This window comes from Parasteatoda tepidariorum, chromosome 1 (assembly GCF_043381705.1).
Source record: "Parasteatoda tepidariorum isolate YZ-2023 chromosome 1, CAS_Ptep_4.0, whole genome shotgun sequence".
Classification (NCBI taxonomy): domain Eukaryota; kingdom Metazoa; phylum Arthropoda; class Arachnida; order Araneae; family Theridiidae; genus Parasteatoda; species Parasteatoda tepidariorum.
In genome coordinates, this window is record NC_092204.1 from 91012622 (window position 1) to 91032244 (window position 19623).

At 29.1% G+C, this 19623-nt stretch overlaps 1 protein-coding gene and 1 long non-coding RNA gene across 3 annotated transcripts in view; one reads left to right on the plus strand and one right to left on the minus strand.

The window, feature by feature from the left end:
- The window catches only part of LOC139426121 (uncharacterized), a 21606-nt gene extending 19541 nt beyond the window's left edge, over positions 1-2065 (plus strand). The window contains exon 4 of the long non-coding RNA XR_011637368.1: positions 1861-2065. This is a non-coding gene — a long non-coding RNA (uncharacterized lncRNA). The remainder of the gene's footprint in view (positions 1-1860) is intronic.
- Positions 1-19623, minus strand: part of LOC107454623 (uncharacterized) — a gene marked incomplete at its 5' end in the record, with an annotated part of 87932 nt that overhangs the window by 36618 nt on the left and 31691 nt on the right. The window contains 3 exon segments of one of the 2 annotated variants that reach the window (XM_071183828.1): positions 9206-9642; positions 11974-12142; positions 14008-14141. Coding sequence (XP_071039929.1) covers positions 9408-9642; positions 11974-12142; positions 14008-14141 — 538 coding nt within the window. 2 annotated transcript variants of the gene reach the window in all.

The window sequence follows — 19623 nt, forward strand, 5'->3', positions numbered from 1 at the left end:
ATATATATATATATTCTGGTTATCTTTGATTTTTAAAAACAGAATGCTTCTAGTGCATATTTTATTATAATTTATTGTAATTTTATTATTTTATTTCGATCAATTTTTAAATTCCAAGTATCTCTGCTTCTTGATCAGCGGTGAAGTAAAATGTACGCGAACTGCATATGGAAAAACAAAATTTAGTGGTTAATAGTAAATTTTCTGTATTTTCTTTGCATTATCGTCAACTATATTAATGTTTATAAAATAACTTAAAGTTTCAAATTTAAATTTTCTAATGTATCTTTAATCTAAGGTATCTTAAGGTATAATTTAAATTTTCTATTTAAATTTCCACCATAGTTCAAGCAAACGTAGACAAGGATCAAGCAAATGTTGTAGGAGATGTAGACAAAGTGTCACATCAATGATTAAACAGCTAAGTTGAACTGAATATTTATATTTAAATTAAACTATTTTTTTAATTGATGATCAAAATATCAGTATAATGATTTCTTAAAATAGTGCATGAATATATTTATCAAAGAGTTTCAGTGTCTTAAAAGTCTTTTCCTTGCTTAATTAGAGCTCTGATTCGTCCTTTCATTTGTTTCAATCCTATGCTTGCTTAATTATTGCGTGCATTCAAATTTTAGTATTTTCTGTAAATTAAGTCTAATTTTTTTATTATTATTTTAAATTAAAAGACAGTCATTCTGTTGTTGTTGGGAAAAAAGGCAATTCCTTTAGTTTAAACAGATTCAAATCACACGGAGATACCAGGCATCGTAAGATTTGTGCTAGAGACGTACCGGGTAAGGGTTAAATCGGAGTTCGTGTTGCATGGCCTAAATGCTAGTCTTTGATTTGTAAAAGACAACGTGGATCTAGCTCTTCTAATTTTAGGATTCTGGTTATCTACATTTCCTATTTAATGTTACACTGATAGTTTCTGGAAAATAAAAAGTATAATGTTGAATTTCAAGCTTGTAAATAATATAATTTTATTGATAAAAATTTATGATAAAGTTTAAACTCTTAATTGAAAACGTAATATCATTTTCTATTAAGTAAAATAACAATTTTGCCATCGTCTACCTTCCATGCTATAAAGCAATAACCTCAGTTTAAGCAATCTGAAAACTCAAGGAGATACAAGATATTGCAAAATTTTGGGCTAGAGACGTGCAAGGTAAAGGTTTAATTGAATTGTGGGTTACATGGCCTACGGCTAGTAAACTGATCTTTGATTTGTAAAAGACAACATGGATCTAGTTCTTCTAATTTTTGGATTCTTGCTATTCCCATTTCCTATTTAACGTTACACTGATAGTTTCTGGAAAATAAAAAGCATAATGTTGAATTTTAAACTTGTAAATGATATAATTTTATTAACAAATTTTTTTGACAAAGTTTAAACTATTAATTGAAAACGTAATATCATTTTCTATTAAGTAAAATAACAATTTTGCCATCGTCTACCTTCCATGCTATAAAGCAATAACCTCAGTTTAAGCAATCTGAAAACTCAAGGAGATACAAGATATTGCAAAATTTTGGGCTAGAGACGTGCAAGGTAAAGGTTCAATTGAATTGTGGGTTACATGGCCTACGGCTAGTAAACTGATCTTTGATTTGTTAAACAAACATGGTTCCCGTGCATTTAGTTTTGCAATTTTGGTTATATCTGAATCTTGATTAACAAGAAGAAAAATGGTACTTGAATCTATATGAAATAAAAAGTGAATTAGAATGAATTCTCAAAGTGTTCATGGCATCATCGTTTGACTGAAATGTTTTGCTTCTGTGTCATATAATGTTTATAGCATAATTTAAAGTCGCAAGTTTAAAGTTTATATATAGTAATAATTCGATCAGTAATAATTCGAGCAGGAAAACAACAGCTCTCAAGTAGACCAGAGAAACCACAAAAAGATAGTACATCAGAAAAATCTCATTTTAAAGAAAAAATGCACCAAGTGGAGTTTTAGACAAAGTGTGATACTACAGAATAAAAAGCTTATTCGAACTTCAAATCTTATATTAAAATTTAACAATGTTTTAAGTACTTTTTACAATTAATAGGCAAGTTAAGATTATTATTAAGATTATTTTAATAAAATAATTAAAATATTTCTTGTTGAAAATTACTGACCTTACTTGATTAAAACATATTTGTAAATTTTTTATTAGATAATCATGTCAATTTTTGTCATTTTAAAAATATTAATTTCTACAAATGATTAAAACATTTTTAAAAAAGCAATTCAAGCATATATGTGAAACATATTAATGTTACGAAAATGAACTACTAAATATTTGACTGCCAAAATATTTAATTAAATAATCACGACGATTTGATTTCTTTAAACTTCTTAAAAAAAGTGACAAATATTTTTAGAGGAGCAACACATGCTTAGTCATGAAATAAATGTTCCACTTACTAATACTTAGCAAAAAAGATATTTTAAAAGAATGGCAGCTTCAACATTTTTATCATATGATCAAGATTATTTCTTTCATTAAGTTTCTAAAAAAAGGTGTCAAATGTCATTAGGGGAACATTTAAATATGTAATAAAATATGCTTTTTTTTATTCTTATTATAAAATATATTTTACTTATTCATGTAAGGAAATATACTTTTACTTATTCGTGTAATAAAATACACTTTTACTTATTCATGTAATAAAATATAATTTTACTTATTCATTTAATGAAACATACTTTCCTTTATTCATGCAGTAACATATTTTTTACTTATTCATGTAATAAAATATACTTTTTCTGATTCATGTAAAAAAAACATACTTTTTTAATTCATGTAATAAAATATACTTTTACTTATTCATTTAATGAAATATATATTACTCACTAATGCTTAGCAATAGAACAACACTTTGAATCCACATGTTTAGATAAAAAGAAAAAAATATCTCTTTTGCAACTATCAAACTTTTAGGTGAACTGGTGTTTCGAGTGGCGAGTCATTAGACAAGATAGGGGAAATTGCGTTGGTCAAGGTGACAACTTAGCCTAATGACACAATAGGCTAAATGCAATTCAATCATTCACCAATAAACATAATCGAAAGCGGGTTCTTTTCTTCTTTTCAAAATAAATTTGAAGATATAATTTTTATTTTCAATCATCGAGTCCATTTTTTTTATCTAGCTTATTTGTAATATAGGATGAATTACGTAATGTTTATATCGCGTAAAAGCTAATTTCGGAGCATTACCAAAGCTGTGGTCGTCTGCTTACATTATTTTTAAATTACATTATTTTCAAATAACGCGTTTTATTGCTCAACTTAGCAACTTATTGAAATAAAAATAATTCCTGATGGAATTAGAATAAGACACATTAACTATAGTTATTGAAATATAAATCAATACTCACAGCTTATATTTATTTCGATTCACGAAGGCCTCGCTTTTCATCGGTTTTTCAGATGGACGAAGAATAAATTTAGAAATAAAAACATGAAACTACCATCACAATCCGTAGCATAACCTTCCATAATAGAAAAAATAAAAAAGTGTCAATATGAAGCTAATACAGAAATTGTTAAAAAAATAAAAAATTACATAGTTTTAAACGGCAAGAATAAAAATTTTACTTATAAGCTCGTATACCGACCATACACTTATCGTACCAAAAACAATATTAAAGAAAATCATTCCTTTACAGTCTAAAACGAGCCATTTGTGGAAGAAAAATAGCTTTAAATGAAGTATTTTCTGTAAAATGAAATTGATGGTGAAATTTTCCGCAGTTTTTAAATTAGCAAAGCATTTCACTTAATCTAGAATGAATTGAAAGATAGAAAATTGAAGAGGGCAAGTGAAAAAAAAGAGAAAACTGAAGAGGGCAAGTGAAAAAGATTACTTAAAAGAGTTACAACAAAAATGTTCGTAATTAAGGCATGCTAATAAGCGAATCAAACTGGTTTTTATTTTTATTTTCATCAACGTGGAGTTCATAAGAGTTTTTTTTTTAATCTAAATTTATGACATGAATTTATGATGTAAGTTTATATAAATCATAATTAATATTATTCTTATGAATAGAGTCTGCATGATTTTGCCCCATTTTAAAAAAAAAGTTTATGAACATGATTGAACTGAACTATTCAGATTATAGCTGTGTATTTAAAATATCAGCCAAGGTCATCAATAAAAATATAGCTTTTGTTATTGTATTGAATTGTATCATCAAGCATTTATTGAAAAATATATTATGAAAAAAAGCATTAAAAGAGCAAGGTATTTTTGTTTATTTTCACTTAATTATGAATAATAGACATAAACTAAAGTAGTTCTCAAATTTAATTTACACCTAAATGGAACTACGTCACGTAATTTAGGAATCAAACTTGTGAAATTAACTTTACAAGTAAGCATTGTTCATATTATCAATATGGTTTTCATCCAGAAAATAAATTTTAAGGGCTGGAGTTTTCAACATCATGATAAAGATTGAAATTAGAAAATTTTAATTTTTTATGAATTAGTGAAATTATTGGTCAGCCAAATACATTTCAAAAACATTGATGTTCGTACATTGTCAATTTTTTCAATTGCATGATATAAATTATTTGAAATTGGTACCTTTTCCGCAACCTTTGACATTTTCTACTACGCGTCAAATAAAGTAAAATGGGTAAGCTGAACAGATATTCCTATAAAAAATCCGGTTACCAAAAAAATGCTAATTGAGTGAAATTAAGAAAATCCAAATTATTGGTCAGCAACGAAATATTTTATCTCTCATTTGCATATCGTGTTTTCTTTCACTTATTTAACATGCAATTTATATCGGCGCTTTCAGACAATGTTATTTCCAAGAAAAAAAGGATAATTATGACTCAAAAATAAAGGAAAATCTTCTGACAAATTGAAGGAGACTGGAATGATCCTTTCCACATTTATTAAAAGGAAATTAGCCCATATTAAAACCATTATAAGAAGAAATTAACCTATTACCCATATTATCACCACTCCTTTTAAGAATGATATTCTCTAACACATGCAAATTGTGGACCGTTCTACTTAAACAGAAAATCTGTTCAGAGGAAGCTATTAACTGACTCTACCACGAAGAACAGAAAAAATAAGTGGAAATGTAAAACAAATAAATATATAAAAAATAATTCTCCGAGGAAAAATTAGAACTTCATGTCTTTAAATCACGCCCACTTTCATAGCAATTTAGTTCAAATTCTTTACTCTACAGTGGGTGTAATTTCTCTGTAATTCAAGAATAATTTTAAGCCGCGTGAAATACATCCTAGTTTTGGTTATGAAGAAGGGATCCCAGGAAAATAAAAAAAAATCGTTAAAGAAAAATTTATTTATTATATAAGTCTTATTATAATGAACATGACCACATTCCAAAATTTTAAAATAATGAAAAGAAAGTTTCTTAAGGCAATCAAACGAATCATTCCTGTTCTCTCATCAAAAATTTCTGTAAAGATAAGAATTCAATGGTTTCGACTGTATGGTCGAAGCCCCCAATCCTATCACCAATAATTCGAAATTAAAAGTGAAGTAAATTGTTCTGATTGGACAGTTAGGAGGATGGTAATAGATCCATGGTTGGCGATTTATCGAAAGATAAACTAGCCAAAAACAATAGTATATCTTCAATATATCAGTTATCAATATTAAATTTAAAAATAATTTGGCGAAAGCTATGCGCCAAAAAACTGTGAGAATTAGTATAACTATGTAACCAAAATATTTTTGTGGTAAGAAATAAATAATTAAGAGTTATAAATGGAATTTGTTTTTAATTTAGTCGTGACAGGGAATTAATGAGTTTTATATTTGAAATAAAAACAGTTAGCCATTACACTGATTGCTAAAAAGAGAGTAAAATATTTATATTAGCTTTTCATAAAATGTAATAAGAATCGACTAACTGGTTTAATTTAATTAAAATTCGATTAAGAATAATTAAAAATTAATTTAAAGCATCAAAGGAATTTTAAAGGCTGGAAATATGTAATGCCTATTGGGGCATCACATATACCATGACATCTCATTATATTTTCTGAGAGAAATTCACAATTTTATCAAATTAGCAAATTTTATAGTGTTGCTTTATTTTCGTTTGCTGTATATTCGCAATTGGATACTTGCCCCAAGAAGAAGAAGATCACAATACCCACACATGTGTCCTATGACATCAGTGCTAGCAGAGCGTTTATAAGCAAAATGGCGGATTAAAATTGAGCTAAGTATCTCCACAAAAGTGAGAATGTTAATTAACGTGAAGTTGATTAAGTACAGCTCCGTATAACACATTAAATTTGCTGAAATATCATTTTTTCTCGTCTACGTCCATATATAACTTAGATTTATTTGTTTGTGTATTTTAATGTAACCCTGTTATACTTTTCTTTTGTGTACCTGGCAACTTTGATGCATAATTAGTTTGTTTATGTTCAACCCGTCTTTGTGTTAAGTAAAAAATATACATTGAATGAATTGAAATCTTTGTGAAAGAATATAAAATGCGTCACCTTAGAGAATTGATACTTTAAACGCTGGATTTACTCGAAATAGAATGGAAAGAACAGTTGTTAACGTAAACAAAAGCAGCATTTCAGCAACCAATCAGGATCAAGATACCCACACTACGTCACTTGCAGGTATACAATTAAATGCACTTATTCCAATAAAAAAAGTAACCAGTTTATCTTTTTATATATTATCAAATGTTAAAAACAAAAATTCTGTGAAAGTCATCTCAGAAATCAATGCTAATTTTACAATTCTGTACACGTTTTTTACAGTTTTTTTCTCTATTCCTCTAAAAAGTTTTTATTTCTTAAGTCTTTTTCATGGTTTGAAATATCGGTGCGTCAACTTTTATTGCCTGATGAATAAAACTAAAAAGTTACACTAAAAATTTAAATAAAACTGAATGAAGGACACTAAGACAAACATTAGAGTAATGAAAAAGAATTTATATTGAGACAATGCTAAAACACATACATCTCACTCAATTTCCAATAATTAACCAATGTTTAGAATCCATTTCCAAATTAAGTTCTTTAATATTAATTAAAATGCAAAGATTACTTTATTTATATTCTCTTTAAAACCCTGAATTCAGTTCATTTTACATAAAATTATACAAATTTTTTGCAAACGGTTTTTGATAAAAGCCAAGAAATGTTTGTCCTAAAAAAGCAAAAGAACAGCTAAAATCAAAATTCGTTTTAACTGTTTCAAATAAATTAAAAACTTTTCACTATTTTGTAATAAATTTCCATTTTTATTATCAATAATTTATGAGTTTTTCTCAAACAGGCTAACGTGAAATCTGGTCACGTAAAATATTTGCAAGTAAATTAAGATGTATGAATAGCACTTGATGAAAAGTGGTAATTAAAAGTTGTCCGCATACTAACAGATAACATTCTCATCTTTTATCTGTAAAAAGCAATATGGTTCTACTACTTCTAATTTTCAGGATTCTGGTGACTGCCGTTTCTTGTTTTACGTTGCACAGATAGTTTATTGAAAATAATAAGAATAATATTGCATTTTAAGTTGGTAAATGATATATTTTCATTCATTCAAATTTGTGTTAAAGTTTGAACTCTCACTGAAAAACATAATATCATTTTCTAATATGTAAAATAAAAATTTAGCCACCGTCTATGCTAGAAAGCAAAATAAGCGCTTATAGCATAATTTAAAGTTTATATATTTCTTTTCAGTAATAATATGCGCATGAAAACAACATCTCTCACATAGATCAGTGAAACCACAAAAAGATAGTGCATAAGAAAAATCCTATTTTCAAGAAAATATGCAACAAGTGAAGTTATAGACAAAGTTGTGATACAACTGAATAAAAAGCTAAGTTGAACTTGAAATCTAATATTAAAATTAAGCAATCATTTTAATACTTTTTTTAATTAATGAGCAAGTTCAGATTACTATAATTATTTTATAAAAAAAATGCTTGTTAAAATTTAACAATGTCTTTTAGAAAAGAATTTTTTTTGCCTTGCATAATTATTGCTTCACTCAAATTTTAGTATTAGCTTTTAATACAGTTCGATTTTTCAATATTTTACATTAAAAGACAACCAGTCTCCTGTTGTTGGCATAAAGAAGCAAATCCTTTAGTTTAAGCACATTAAAATCACAAGGAGATACCAGACATTGTAAAATTTGAGCTAGGGACTAGCGAGATCGAAATTAAAAGTAAAATACATTGTTCCCAATGGACTGTTAAGAGGATGGGAATAGATCAATGGTTGGCGATTAATCGAAAGATAAAATAGCCAAAAACAATAATACGTATATCTTCAATATGTCAGTAATTAATATTAAATTGGAAAATAAACTGGTGAAAGCTAAAAATAAAGTGAGAATTAGTATAACCATGTAACTGAAACAATTCTGTGTTAAGAAATAAAGAATAAAGAGTTATAAATAGATTTTGTTTTCGATGTAGTCGCGACAGTGAATTAATGAGTTTTACATTAGAAATAAAAACAGTTCGCCACTACACTGATTGCTAAAAAGAGAACAAAATATTTATATTAGCTTTTTATTCTATTGGCAAATTTTACAGAGTTGCTTTATTTTCGTACGCTGTATATTTGCAATTGGGTACTTGCATTTCAATAAAAAGAAGATCACCAATCTCCACACATGTGACCTATGACATCAGAGACAGCTGATCGCTTGCAAAATGGCGTAATAAAGTTGAGCTAAGTAAATCCCCATAAATTATTAATGTTAATTAACGTGAAGTTGGAATGTTCATTAACGTGAAGTAGGTTTAATACAGCTCCGTATCACACATGGAAATTGTTGAAATATAATTTTTTCTCGTCTGCGTCTTTTATTTAACTTATATTTATGATTTGTTTATGTATTTTAGTGTAGCCGTGCTATACTTTTGTTTCGTGTCCCTGACAACTTCGATGCATAATTAGTTTGTTTATGCTCTACCTCTCTTTGTGTTAAGTAAGAAATATATATTAAAAGAATTGAAATCTTTGTGAAAGAATATAAAATGTGTCACCTAAGAGAATTAATACTTGAAACGCTTGGTTTATTCGAAATTAAATGAAAAGAGTAGTTGCTAACGTGAACAAAATCCACGCTTCTACAACAGAGCTATACTTTTGTTTTGTGCACCTGGCAACTTCGTTTCCTTATTAGTATCTTAGGAATAAAACTAAAAAGTTACACAGAAAAATTTAATAAAGCTTAATTAAAGACACTTAGACAAACATTAGAATAATGAAAAAGAAATTTCTATCGATACAATAAAACAAAAACTATTGTTTCAGTATAATGATTTTTACTGTACTGTTTCTAAAGTGCAGTTATAAGATTTAGAAAAAAAGTACTTTTTTTTATTAATTTTTAGGGAATTTTCTCCATCTTAAACTATTTCAGATTCGTTCTCAAGACGATTAGTTAAATCCTCAAGTGGACATTGTGGTTCCAAACTGAAATCTAATTCATTCATAAAAAGCTCAGCTTCCTTTGGAAAATCTCTACACATGGTGTACTTCAATTTGTTGATTTTTAAGGCTTGCAACATTAATTCTTTTGCTGTCTCTCCACAATCTTCTGATATTACTTCAGTTAGGCACTTCGCCATTAAGAGATCATCACTAAAAAATTAAAAAAAAAGTACAAAATAATGAAATAGTTGTAAAATTTCATCATAAGTAAATAAATAAAAAAAAAATAACGAAAATAAAAAATCATGATGACAAAATAACAGACATACTATGTAATGGAAAACATACATTTTAAAGTTCCGGTTCTATGAACACGAACTTTTCTCAGTGTCGAACACAAAATTATAAATTTCTATTTCGTACAATAACAGAAGTTGGGCCGACCGGCCTGTGTAGGGGGCGGGGAACTGTCCTTGCATCAGAAAGGTCCTGGGTTCGAATCCCGGACAAGGCATGGAGGTTTCTTTCTCTCTGTGTGTGTTCTATGTCCTTTCTCATTTGTGTGTGAATGTGACCCGCCCTATAAATGGGTAGTGGTTGTGTGAATAGCGTGGCGGAAGTCGAATTCCTGGTCATAGATGGCGCCACTGAAAAACAGGAACAATCGAACCCCCACTGCCTAAAGCAGGCATACGGCAAAAAAAAGAAGAAAAAAACAGAAGTTGGCTCGTAGCATAATAGACATTGATTCATAAGATAATAGACGTTGGCTTATTCTATGATACGACACGAAGGAAGGTTCTTGTTTATAGATACAAAACTATAGTGCGTCTGATTTTGTCGTCTATTTGAGCTTTATTCGTAGTTTAAATATATCCATGTATAGTAATATCCTAATTCACTCTAATACTCTAATTCGATCTCTATATGTCCTAATTATCCTAATCTCATATGCAAAAATAAATGTTGTGCCAGAATATGCGAGAATGTCTATTCTGTGCTTCGTATAGTAGGAGATGTTGGCTCATTATTTGTTCTGACTTTGAGAAAGGATCCTTCTTATAGAAAAGAAATTATAGTATTTCTGATTTTGTGCTCCTATTTGAGCTTTATTCGTGTTACTAAGGTTTATTCATGTGTAGCAATATCCTAATTCGTTGTATTCTAATTCAATATATAACATAATCATCCTAACTTCATATGCGAAAGTTCATCAAAGTATGCGATAATAACTGCTCTTTGTATCGTATAATAATAGACGTTGGCTCATTCTTCGTTCTGACTCTAAGGAAGGTTCTTGTTAATAGAATCGAAACTATAGTATATCTGCTTTTGTGCCTCCATTTCAGGTTTATTCAAGCTGTTTAGACATATTCACAAGTTTTTGAAAGTAAACCGGAATTGTACTTGAAAAATTGATGCTTTCCTGAATTACTATTCTGTTTTGGTAATAATATATATGGGTTCATAAAATCACAAACATTAATTCATTTTGTATTCCGAAGATGAGGTAGAATTTTGTTTTTGGAGAAAAAAAAACTAAAGTATCTCTCCTTTCGTGCCACAAAAGCTTCTTTCTAGCGTAGCACGAATTATGCCCCAATTTCATTTTATCAAATTAAAGAGACAGTAAATGATTATTCTGTATTATTTCATAAAATAATGAACGCTAACTCATAATTTAACAGGCGTTGGCTCAATTTCAAAAAGGCTTTTGATTTTAGAGACTATGTTGGTCGAGATAGCCTAGTTGGTAGGACGATGGGCTCGTGTTCGTGAGAATAGGAGTTTCAATCCCACCAGCCGTGGAAGCCCCACTTTTCAAATGGTGACTGGTGTACGTTAAATCTGTTGGGGACTCAAATCCTCTGAATTCCCATACCAAATCAATGCCTCTGGGAGTACTGAATTAGAGATTGGTCGTTCTCTTATTCAGGTCACATTTACGATCTGCGGATGAATGAATGTAGTATGATAGGTTAAGTAAAACAGATTGTGGCATGTTTGTCTTAAGTCGTATTCTTAAACATAGATGGTGCCACTGAAAAAAAAAAATGCACTCCCTGTCTTAAAAATTTCGATTGATTTCAAGCAGGGTTCCTGGTAGACAAGTAGCATAAGTAACAAAAACTACAACAGGGACAAAACTATAGTATGCGCGTTTTGTGTCTTTAATTAAGCTTTATTCAAGCTGTTTAGCTTTATTCCCACGTCGCACAGAGTATACCTTAATTTCATTCGTATGAATTAGTGTTTAACCAGAATGTCACAGAGAGAGCCAAAAGGAGTAGTCTGTGTTTTCCATAGCATGAGTCGTTGACTCATTCTGTGTTCCGACCCTGAGTAAGGATTATTATAATGTCGCAACTACTACATGCGTGTGCTTGTGTTATAATTGCTTTATTCGCTCGTAGCTCAAAGTATACTTTAACTATATTAGCATAAAATTAATGTTATTACCTTGATATATTATGATTTTTTAAGGATGAGTACTTAGGATTTTTAGGAAGATTTAGATGATTTTTTAAGGAAGGTACTTACAAACAGGATCTAATATTATAAGATTTCCGATATCGTTGATTGCGTTCCAGTTCATATTTCTCAGGGTATTTGTTTTTTATTTCATCAATGCAACTGTAAACTCTATCTTCGGCATCTTTTTCATAATTTTGATAACATTTATTGAAACATTTGCCCTTATCTGACAATGCTGCAACATTAAAATATCAAGTTACAAAATTTGTTTTCATGTACATGCAAAACATTTATTTGGATAAATTATATTTTTTATATCCATGAAAATTTAAAACAGTTTCAATTTTTATCCAGCATGATAATTGAACTTATGACCATATGCAGGTGCAACAATATAAAATTCTAGTACTTAATAATAGATAATTATTCTTAAAGCCTGCTTTCTGTTTATTCATAAATATATTTTTTATCTCTAGGAGGCGTTATATCTATATTTGCTTGCATAATATGTTTATAAATATCTTCAGTTAGATAATGCCTAAGCTTGTAACCCCGAACAAGGAGTAAAATCTAAGCAGAGCAAGCCGTCACTAGAATTTGAACCTGGATCTCCTCTCTGGAAAGCGAACGCTCAAGCTCTTGAGTAAATTTAAAAATATCAAGATTATTTCTGTTTTGCTTACTAAAAATTTTTTTATAAATTTTAGGGCCCCGTTACATTTTATTATAGGTCTCTTGAATCTAGTGAATTGAATTTTTTGATTTGGAAAATTTCAGTCTCAATCATTTGAATCTTTTATAAGTTGGAATTTAATTTTAAAAAATTCATTCTTGAACTTTGGAGTCGTTTGTGAGTTACAATTTAGAAAGATAACTTCAATCCTTTATTTCTTTAATCAATATTTTAAAAAAAAAATTTTTTTCATACATATAATATGGGTTATAAGAACGAAAAAGAAGACCATTTTCCGAAACTTAATATATCATATAAAATTCTGAAATCAAAATCAAATTAAGACGGAGTATATTTAACATTGAAGAATGATTGAATTAAAAAGTAACAGCTAATATTATGGGTTCTAAGTGAAGAACAAAAACAAATACAAAATTTGTTTTCAAATGCATGCAAACATTTTTATATGGATGGATTATATTTCTTATATGTTAATTATATAAAATGGTTGTAATTTTTTCTAGTACCCCATACAGGTGCAACAATATGAAATTCTGGTACCTAATAATAGATAATTATTGTTAAAGCCTGCTTTGTGTTTATTTAAATATATAATATTTACGTTACTTCTTCCTCTTCTTCATAAGCGCAACAGCCTTTCACAGGCCAAGGCTGCTTTATGTTTATTTAAATATATAATATTTAGGCGTTATATCTATATTCGCTGGCATAATATGTTTATAAATATCTTGAATTTGATAATACTTAAACTTATAACCCTTCACATGCAGTAAAATATGAGCAGAACAAACCGTCACTGGAATTCAAACCTGGGTTGCCTTGCTTGAAGGCGAACTCTCAAGTAAACTTAAAAAAATAATGTTTATTTATTTTTTGCTTACTTAAAAAGTTATTCATAAATTTAAGGGCCTCCTTACATTCCATTTTAGGTCTCATGAATCTAGTGAATTGAATTTATTGATTTAAAAAACCTCATTCCAGATCATTTGAGTCCTTTGTAAGTTGTAATTTAATTTTAAGAAATTCAATATGGAGCTTTGGAGTCTTTTGTGTATTAGAATTTAGTAAGATAATTTCAATCCCTTATTATTTGGAAGTAAATTTTAAGAAAAAATTTCTCTTTTTATCCGTTTACTATGCGCTATAAGTTAAGAACAAAAAAGAAGACCAATTTACAAAACCTAATATATCATATAAAATTCTGAAATCAAAATCAAATTAAGACAGAGTATATTTAACATTGAAGAATGATTGAATTAAAAAGTAATAGCTGATATTATGGGTTCTAAGTGAAGAACAAAAACAAATAGGACCATTTTCCGATACCAAATATATTATATAAAATTTAGAAATAAAAAGACAATATGTCAAACATCGTGATTAGAAGAGAAAATTAATATTCTTACCATGGAACAAAACGGACTTTTCGTCACAAAAGGTATTCAGAGTTTCTAAATCTTCATGGAGTGACATTCCATGTATTTTCTCCCCACATTTTTGCTCGTAATCAATTAAACACTCTTTGTACTTTATATGAGCTCTGAAAAAAAATTCTACTCTGTAACTGTATATATCCTTTTGATCAGATGCTTACGGAACCACCACATATTAATGTAGATTTTAAGCATTTTACAAAAGTAGTTTAGTAAATCGCAGATCCATGTTTAACCACTCCAATCGAGGAGCAATCACTTTTATTTAACCATTTCTTAAAATTTTGATTAAATGTAATATAAACAATGCTGATATATTTCCTATTGTCTTAAAGCCTCTTACGCATTGTGCTGTTTCCTATTTCCTAGAGATCAAGCTAATCTATTGAAGGGCAAATGTTGAAAGAATTATAAATAAACATCTTGTCTTATTTATAAGAGAAATTATAAATAAACAAACGTCCAATTTGGAAAGTTTAAAAGGTGACTATATTACAAACCGAATCCGTGCACAAATCATATATAATATCGCTATTACATAGAAATTTCTCGAAGGGAGAACGTTGGACAATGTTACTAGACCCTATACGTCTTAGAGGCGCAACAGCACAAATGTTCATATTTTATAGATTTCTTTTCAGATACTGGGTCGATTATTAAGATTGCCTATCAAAAACCCTGTCGAGATTTGAGAAATTAATTGTTTTTTACTTCGAATGTATGCTATTTTCAAAACTGGTCTGAGTTAGTAACATTAATTCATTTATATTATGTTAAGATTTAGCTAGTTTTTACCAACGCATGCTATGTTAGATATGAAAATGTTGCAAAACGTCAAGAAGAAGAAGCGCCGCGGTTTTGTGAAGAAAAATGTGTGTGACTTATTTTTTTATGAATCACTCCATCACATGCTCTAGGCTCATTAAAATTTGGAAAAATTTTGAATCAGTCATCGATTTAGATAATTTTGATTCAAGTCGATGGCGATTTCCACAAAAGTGCTTTTATATCATTAATTTTAAGCTATCCGTCTGTTTTAAGCCCAGATAAATACGAGCGATAAGATGGTATATATAGTTCAAAATAAGAGATTTTTCACCAGAGTAAGTATTTTTTTCTACTGCAGCAGTTGGAAAAATACATTGGTTTTTTTATTGCAGTTCATGGAAAAATAAGATAAAAAGTGCAGAATTTCTTAGAAAGTCTGCAGTTTAATAAGATACTAAAGGATCTAAAATAGCACTTTTCCTGAAACTTGCACAATGGGATCGATATCATATGTCTCCCTTAGATTACTTTTGCTGTTCAATAAATTACTAATGATCTCTTTTATCTTACGCGCATCTTGCAGACAGATCATCAGAATTTTCTGGAAAATCCTCTATGAAATCCCCTGGATTTTGACAGAAATTTTTATAGTTACTTAAGCACATATCTTTGTTTGTTCCGTAACTGGCCGATTTATCTAAAATATAAATATAAAAATATTAAGGATATGAATATTGCTAAAACAAAGGAAGTCATCTACGAATTTTAATATTGTGAGAAATAATTAAAATTATCCTTCATTTATTACCGAGTATGACAATATTAAACAATATGACAATATTAATATATTTTTTATAATTTAATGCGAGTAAGGGTAAAATATGAGATTTTATAGAAAATTATGACAGGGAAGAAGTAATTTATATTTTTTTAAATTTGGATTCAGTATTAAAATTTTATTTATAGACAGAGAATAAAAGCATAGTCAAAACTACCAGATTGTGGAAAAATAGCTCAATGGGAACACTAAAAAATAATTTATACCGAAGGTAAAGTTACACATAAATGGTCGAATAATAAAGTAAGAAATAAAGTTGTTAACACAAAATCAAAACGAGTCACAACCGAGAAAATCTGGATATATATATATANTATATATATATATATTCTAATGCTTTTTGTTGTGTACTCTCTTTAGTGATGATTTGAAAGTATTTTTTTGAGCTTAAATAGTATTGATTTTATTTTTTAATTTAATTCTCGACAATTTATCCCTAAAGTTTTTATTTTTAGCGTCATTCTAGACAAGTTTTTTTTTAAATGTAAATGTTACTAATAAATGTAAAGTATGAAAATGGTATTGCCGACATGTCGGGACACGTAAAATGTCAGAATGGTCTTTTTTTCTTACATGGTGAACTGCTTATGCTATTTTATAACCAGGAATATTACAAAATTATAATTAATCACCATCTGAAGTATTTTCGTAAATATCTGAGATGCCGTTTAGGGCGGAAAAGTAGAGTGAAAAAGATTTATAAGCCTCAAATAATACTGAAATCCGTTACTAAATAAGATTTATACAACAATAGTAGCTAGTTTTTTTTTATTCCTCTGGCCACGTTTAGTGCCACATTTGAGTTGCAATTTTTAAGCTTAAATCCGTCAGCCGTAATTGAAAATTGGTCATTTCGCACGAAAGGAACTAGGCACATTAAATGGCATGCAATTACCGATAACGTTTAATACTACTGAAATTAAGACTTATTCTTCTTTATTCCTATAATTATTCGAGCAATACTACTAATCAACAAAAACAATTCATCATCGCTGCAGGTAAACGTTTCGGTATTCTTCCATCTCAGATAAAAGGTGATGTTTTCAAAAATGTTGCTTTGACAGAAGAAAATACTTTTAATTTAAATGCAGTTTTAAAAAAAAAATTATATTCAGAAACAAATCAATAAAGCAATGTTTTTTTTTCGTATACCTTGAAAGAGAGTCTCAAATTCATCCTCTGAAGTTTCTGAAGTGAAATTGAATCCATGTTCTTCCATCATCTTTAAAGCTGTTTCTTTGTTATTCAAACAAAAGACTTTCCAGAATCCAATTCCATTCAGAAAATGCAGACCTAATTCTGTCTCCATTTTTCCACATATTCTCGACATTCTATCAATTACACAGACTGTAGTTGTGATATCAATACTAAAATGCATTAAAAAAGTAGTTTGAAATTAAACTGGTTAATAAAAACTGGTTTTATTAACTCAAATTAAAATAAATATTGATGGGTGTAAGTATTTTTTGTAAGAACGATTTTCAAATAGTTTGTGTGAGCCCAATAAGACCTGAACAGTTATATGTAATTTCTCTTGCAACTTAAATACCACACTGAAGAGGCATCATTTTACATTTATATATCATTTTACATTAGTTCTACTGCGCAAATTAAAACCTTGGTCAAGACTCATAGCATGATACGTTGGAGACAGGAATGGAAGGGGAGACAGACGTACTATTTCTCTAAAGGCCCGAAACTCAATAGACTGCCGGCAAGCTTTTATCTTAACGGGTCATGGAGTGTTCGGAGAACATCAAAACAAATTGTTTAATAAAACAAGCTAATGTAACTATTATGGTGACGATCACTTCAATAACCTTAATCATCATCAATGTTAAAAATTACCAAGACTATCATTAAACAAACACTTGAGGATGTCTTAGGGGATAGCCCATAAGGTCCCGGAACCTACCCACCCCAACCTGGATGTCTCAACCTTTTAAATCCACCTTTGTATATTCTAGTTTTAATTATTGGCTTTATCTAGTACTGTTTTATTGTATTCTACTGCATTTTACTACTTACTATTTATACTGTACCTCTCTATTTACAAATCTTTTTAGCATGTTTGTTACTGCACATTTGCTGTACTTTAAGAAATTGTATTTTCTTAGTTTTATTTTTCCGTGGCTCTTTTGAACCACTTATCACTGTTTTTATCATCATCTTTTAACTTTTATGGTAATTTTATATGGTAATGTATATGGTCCTGCTTGTTGGCCTTCTCTTGGGTTAAAATTTTGTAAATCTGTTCTGCGACCCAACTGTATTCTGTCATTTTCATTATAGTTCAGGCAATGTTCTGCCAACTTTTAACATTCATGTTTTTTACTATTTTTATCAACCTTTTGGGTTTACTTTTAACTGTTTGTGTACTGTTCTATGTTGTGTTTCCTTTTTAGACCTGTTTGTAATCAACCCTGTACTGCACTGCTGCGTGCAGCCACCCAATTGGTGTTATTTGTATAAGGGTTTGTATAGCGATATAAGGGTCTGTTGACCTTTAATACTAATTTCATGTGGGTCCTTTGACCTATTTTAAATTAGAGGATTTTTGTTTGTTTAATGCTTTGGATTTCTAATCATTGTCCAATGTGGCATCTGGTGTTACAATATTAAAGTGTATTAATTCTAGTCCTGTTGTCATCAAATTGTCGGGATGTTGCCATGTAAAAAGTAAATTTTGATTGATCATAATGAATGCCATGTTGGGGCTTCGCCGGGTTCCCCGGCCTGCACAGATTGAGCCTGCGCCCCCTCTTCTGGGTGGGCCTGCCGCGGCGACGGGTCAGAAATATTACGTATACCCTAAACAAATAGGGTGGGTCGTGCTATAATCTCAATTTTACATTTATACTTGGTTCTTGCACTACCAAAAGCATCCTTATTGCTTTTAAATTTTAAGAAAAATTAGAATTATTTGATTTTTTTTCTTAAATACTATATTCTCCAATATTCAAGTACAAAATAATAGGTGATTAGAACCATGTGAAATATAGGGATGAGGTTACATTGCAATTACTCAAAAAACATTTCAGGTTATTAATAAAGAAGTCATAATTCTTGAATTCGTCAGGTTGTGTATAAGAAATTAAATTTCATAAGTCTTGAAAAAACATAATGTTTCATAGCTCTTGTAAAAACACGTAAAACTTGAATCATCCTGAATTAATAACGGCCTTTATTTCATTTCAAAAACTGACCTGACTATTTATTTCCTGCTAATCATGTTTTATACGTTAACAAAATGCATTAACGAAGTCACACGAAGAATATATGCTAGAATTTAGCACATATTTTGATACTGTGTGTTAAAATATTATGTTAATAATTTCGCTTCATACTGTAGTCTTAATTACTATAAATGTTTTCAAAAATTAAGATTGCAACTTTTTGACATGTTTTCTGTTATAGTTCAAAAAATACAGTGCATTTATTTTATTTTAAACATTGCTCTAACTGCAAATTAAAAGAAATATTCATAGTTTGAAATGCCTGTTTGAAAAAATAAACGTAGATCTGAATGGGTGTTTAAGAAAACTGTCATAGCTTAAATTGCGCAATTTAAAATACATGATCATTTAAATCCGTTTTAAAACTACTGTAATGCCTGTATTTAATATGTGAACTGAATTAACTAGTAATATTTGAAAGAAGCAAGATTAAAACAACTAACCAAATTTTCATACTGATAAGGATAGTTGCTATTTTTAGAATAACAATTAAAAATTCGGGTTTCTTGCTTAACATTGAAAATGAGAGATTAGTGATTAGTGAATTGTCACACTTCGTTAATGTGTATTTTGTGCGCAGCCATCCTTTTAAATGCACATATTGAACTGTGACCTTTTTTAAAGATTAAGTCTGAAAACATTATATCTCATTTGCTCTCCGCTTAATTAGTTCTTATTTTTTTTCTAATTTTTATACTTTCCTTAAATATGAATATTGCACAATATATTATCTTAATTGTTTCGAAA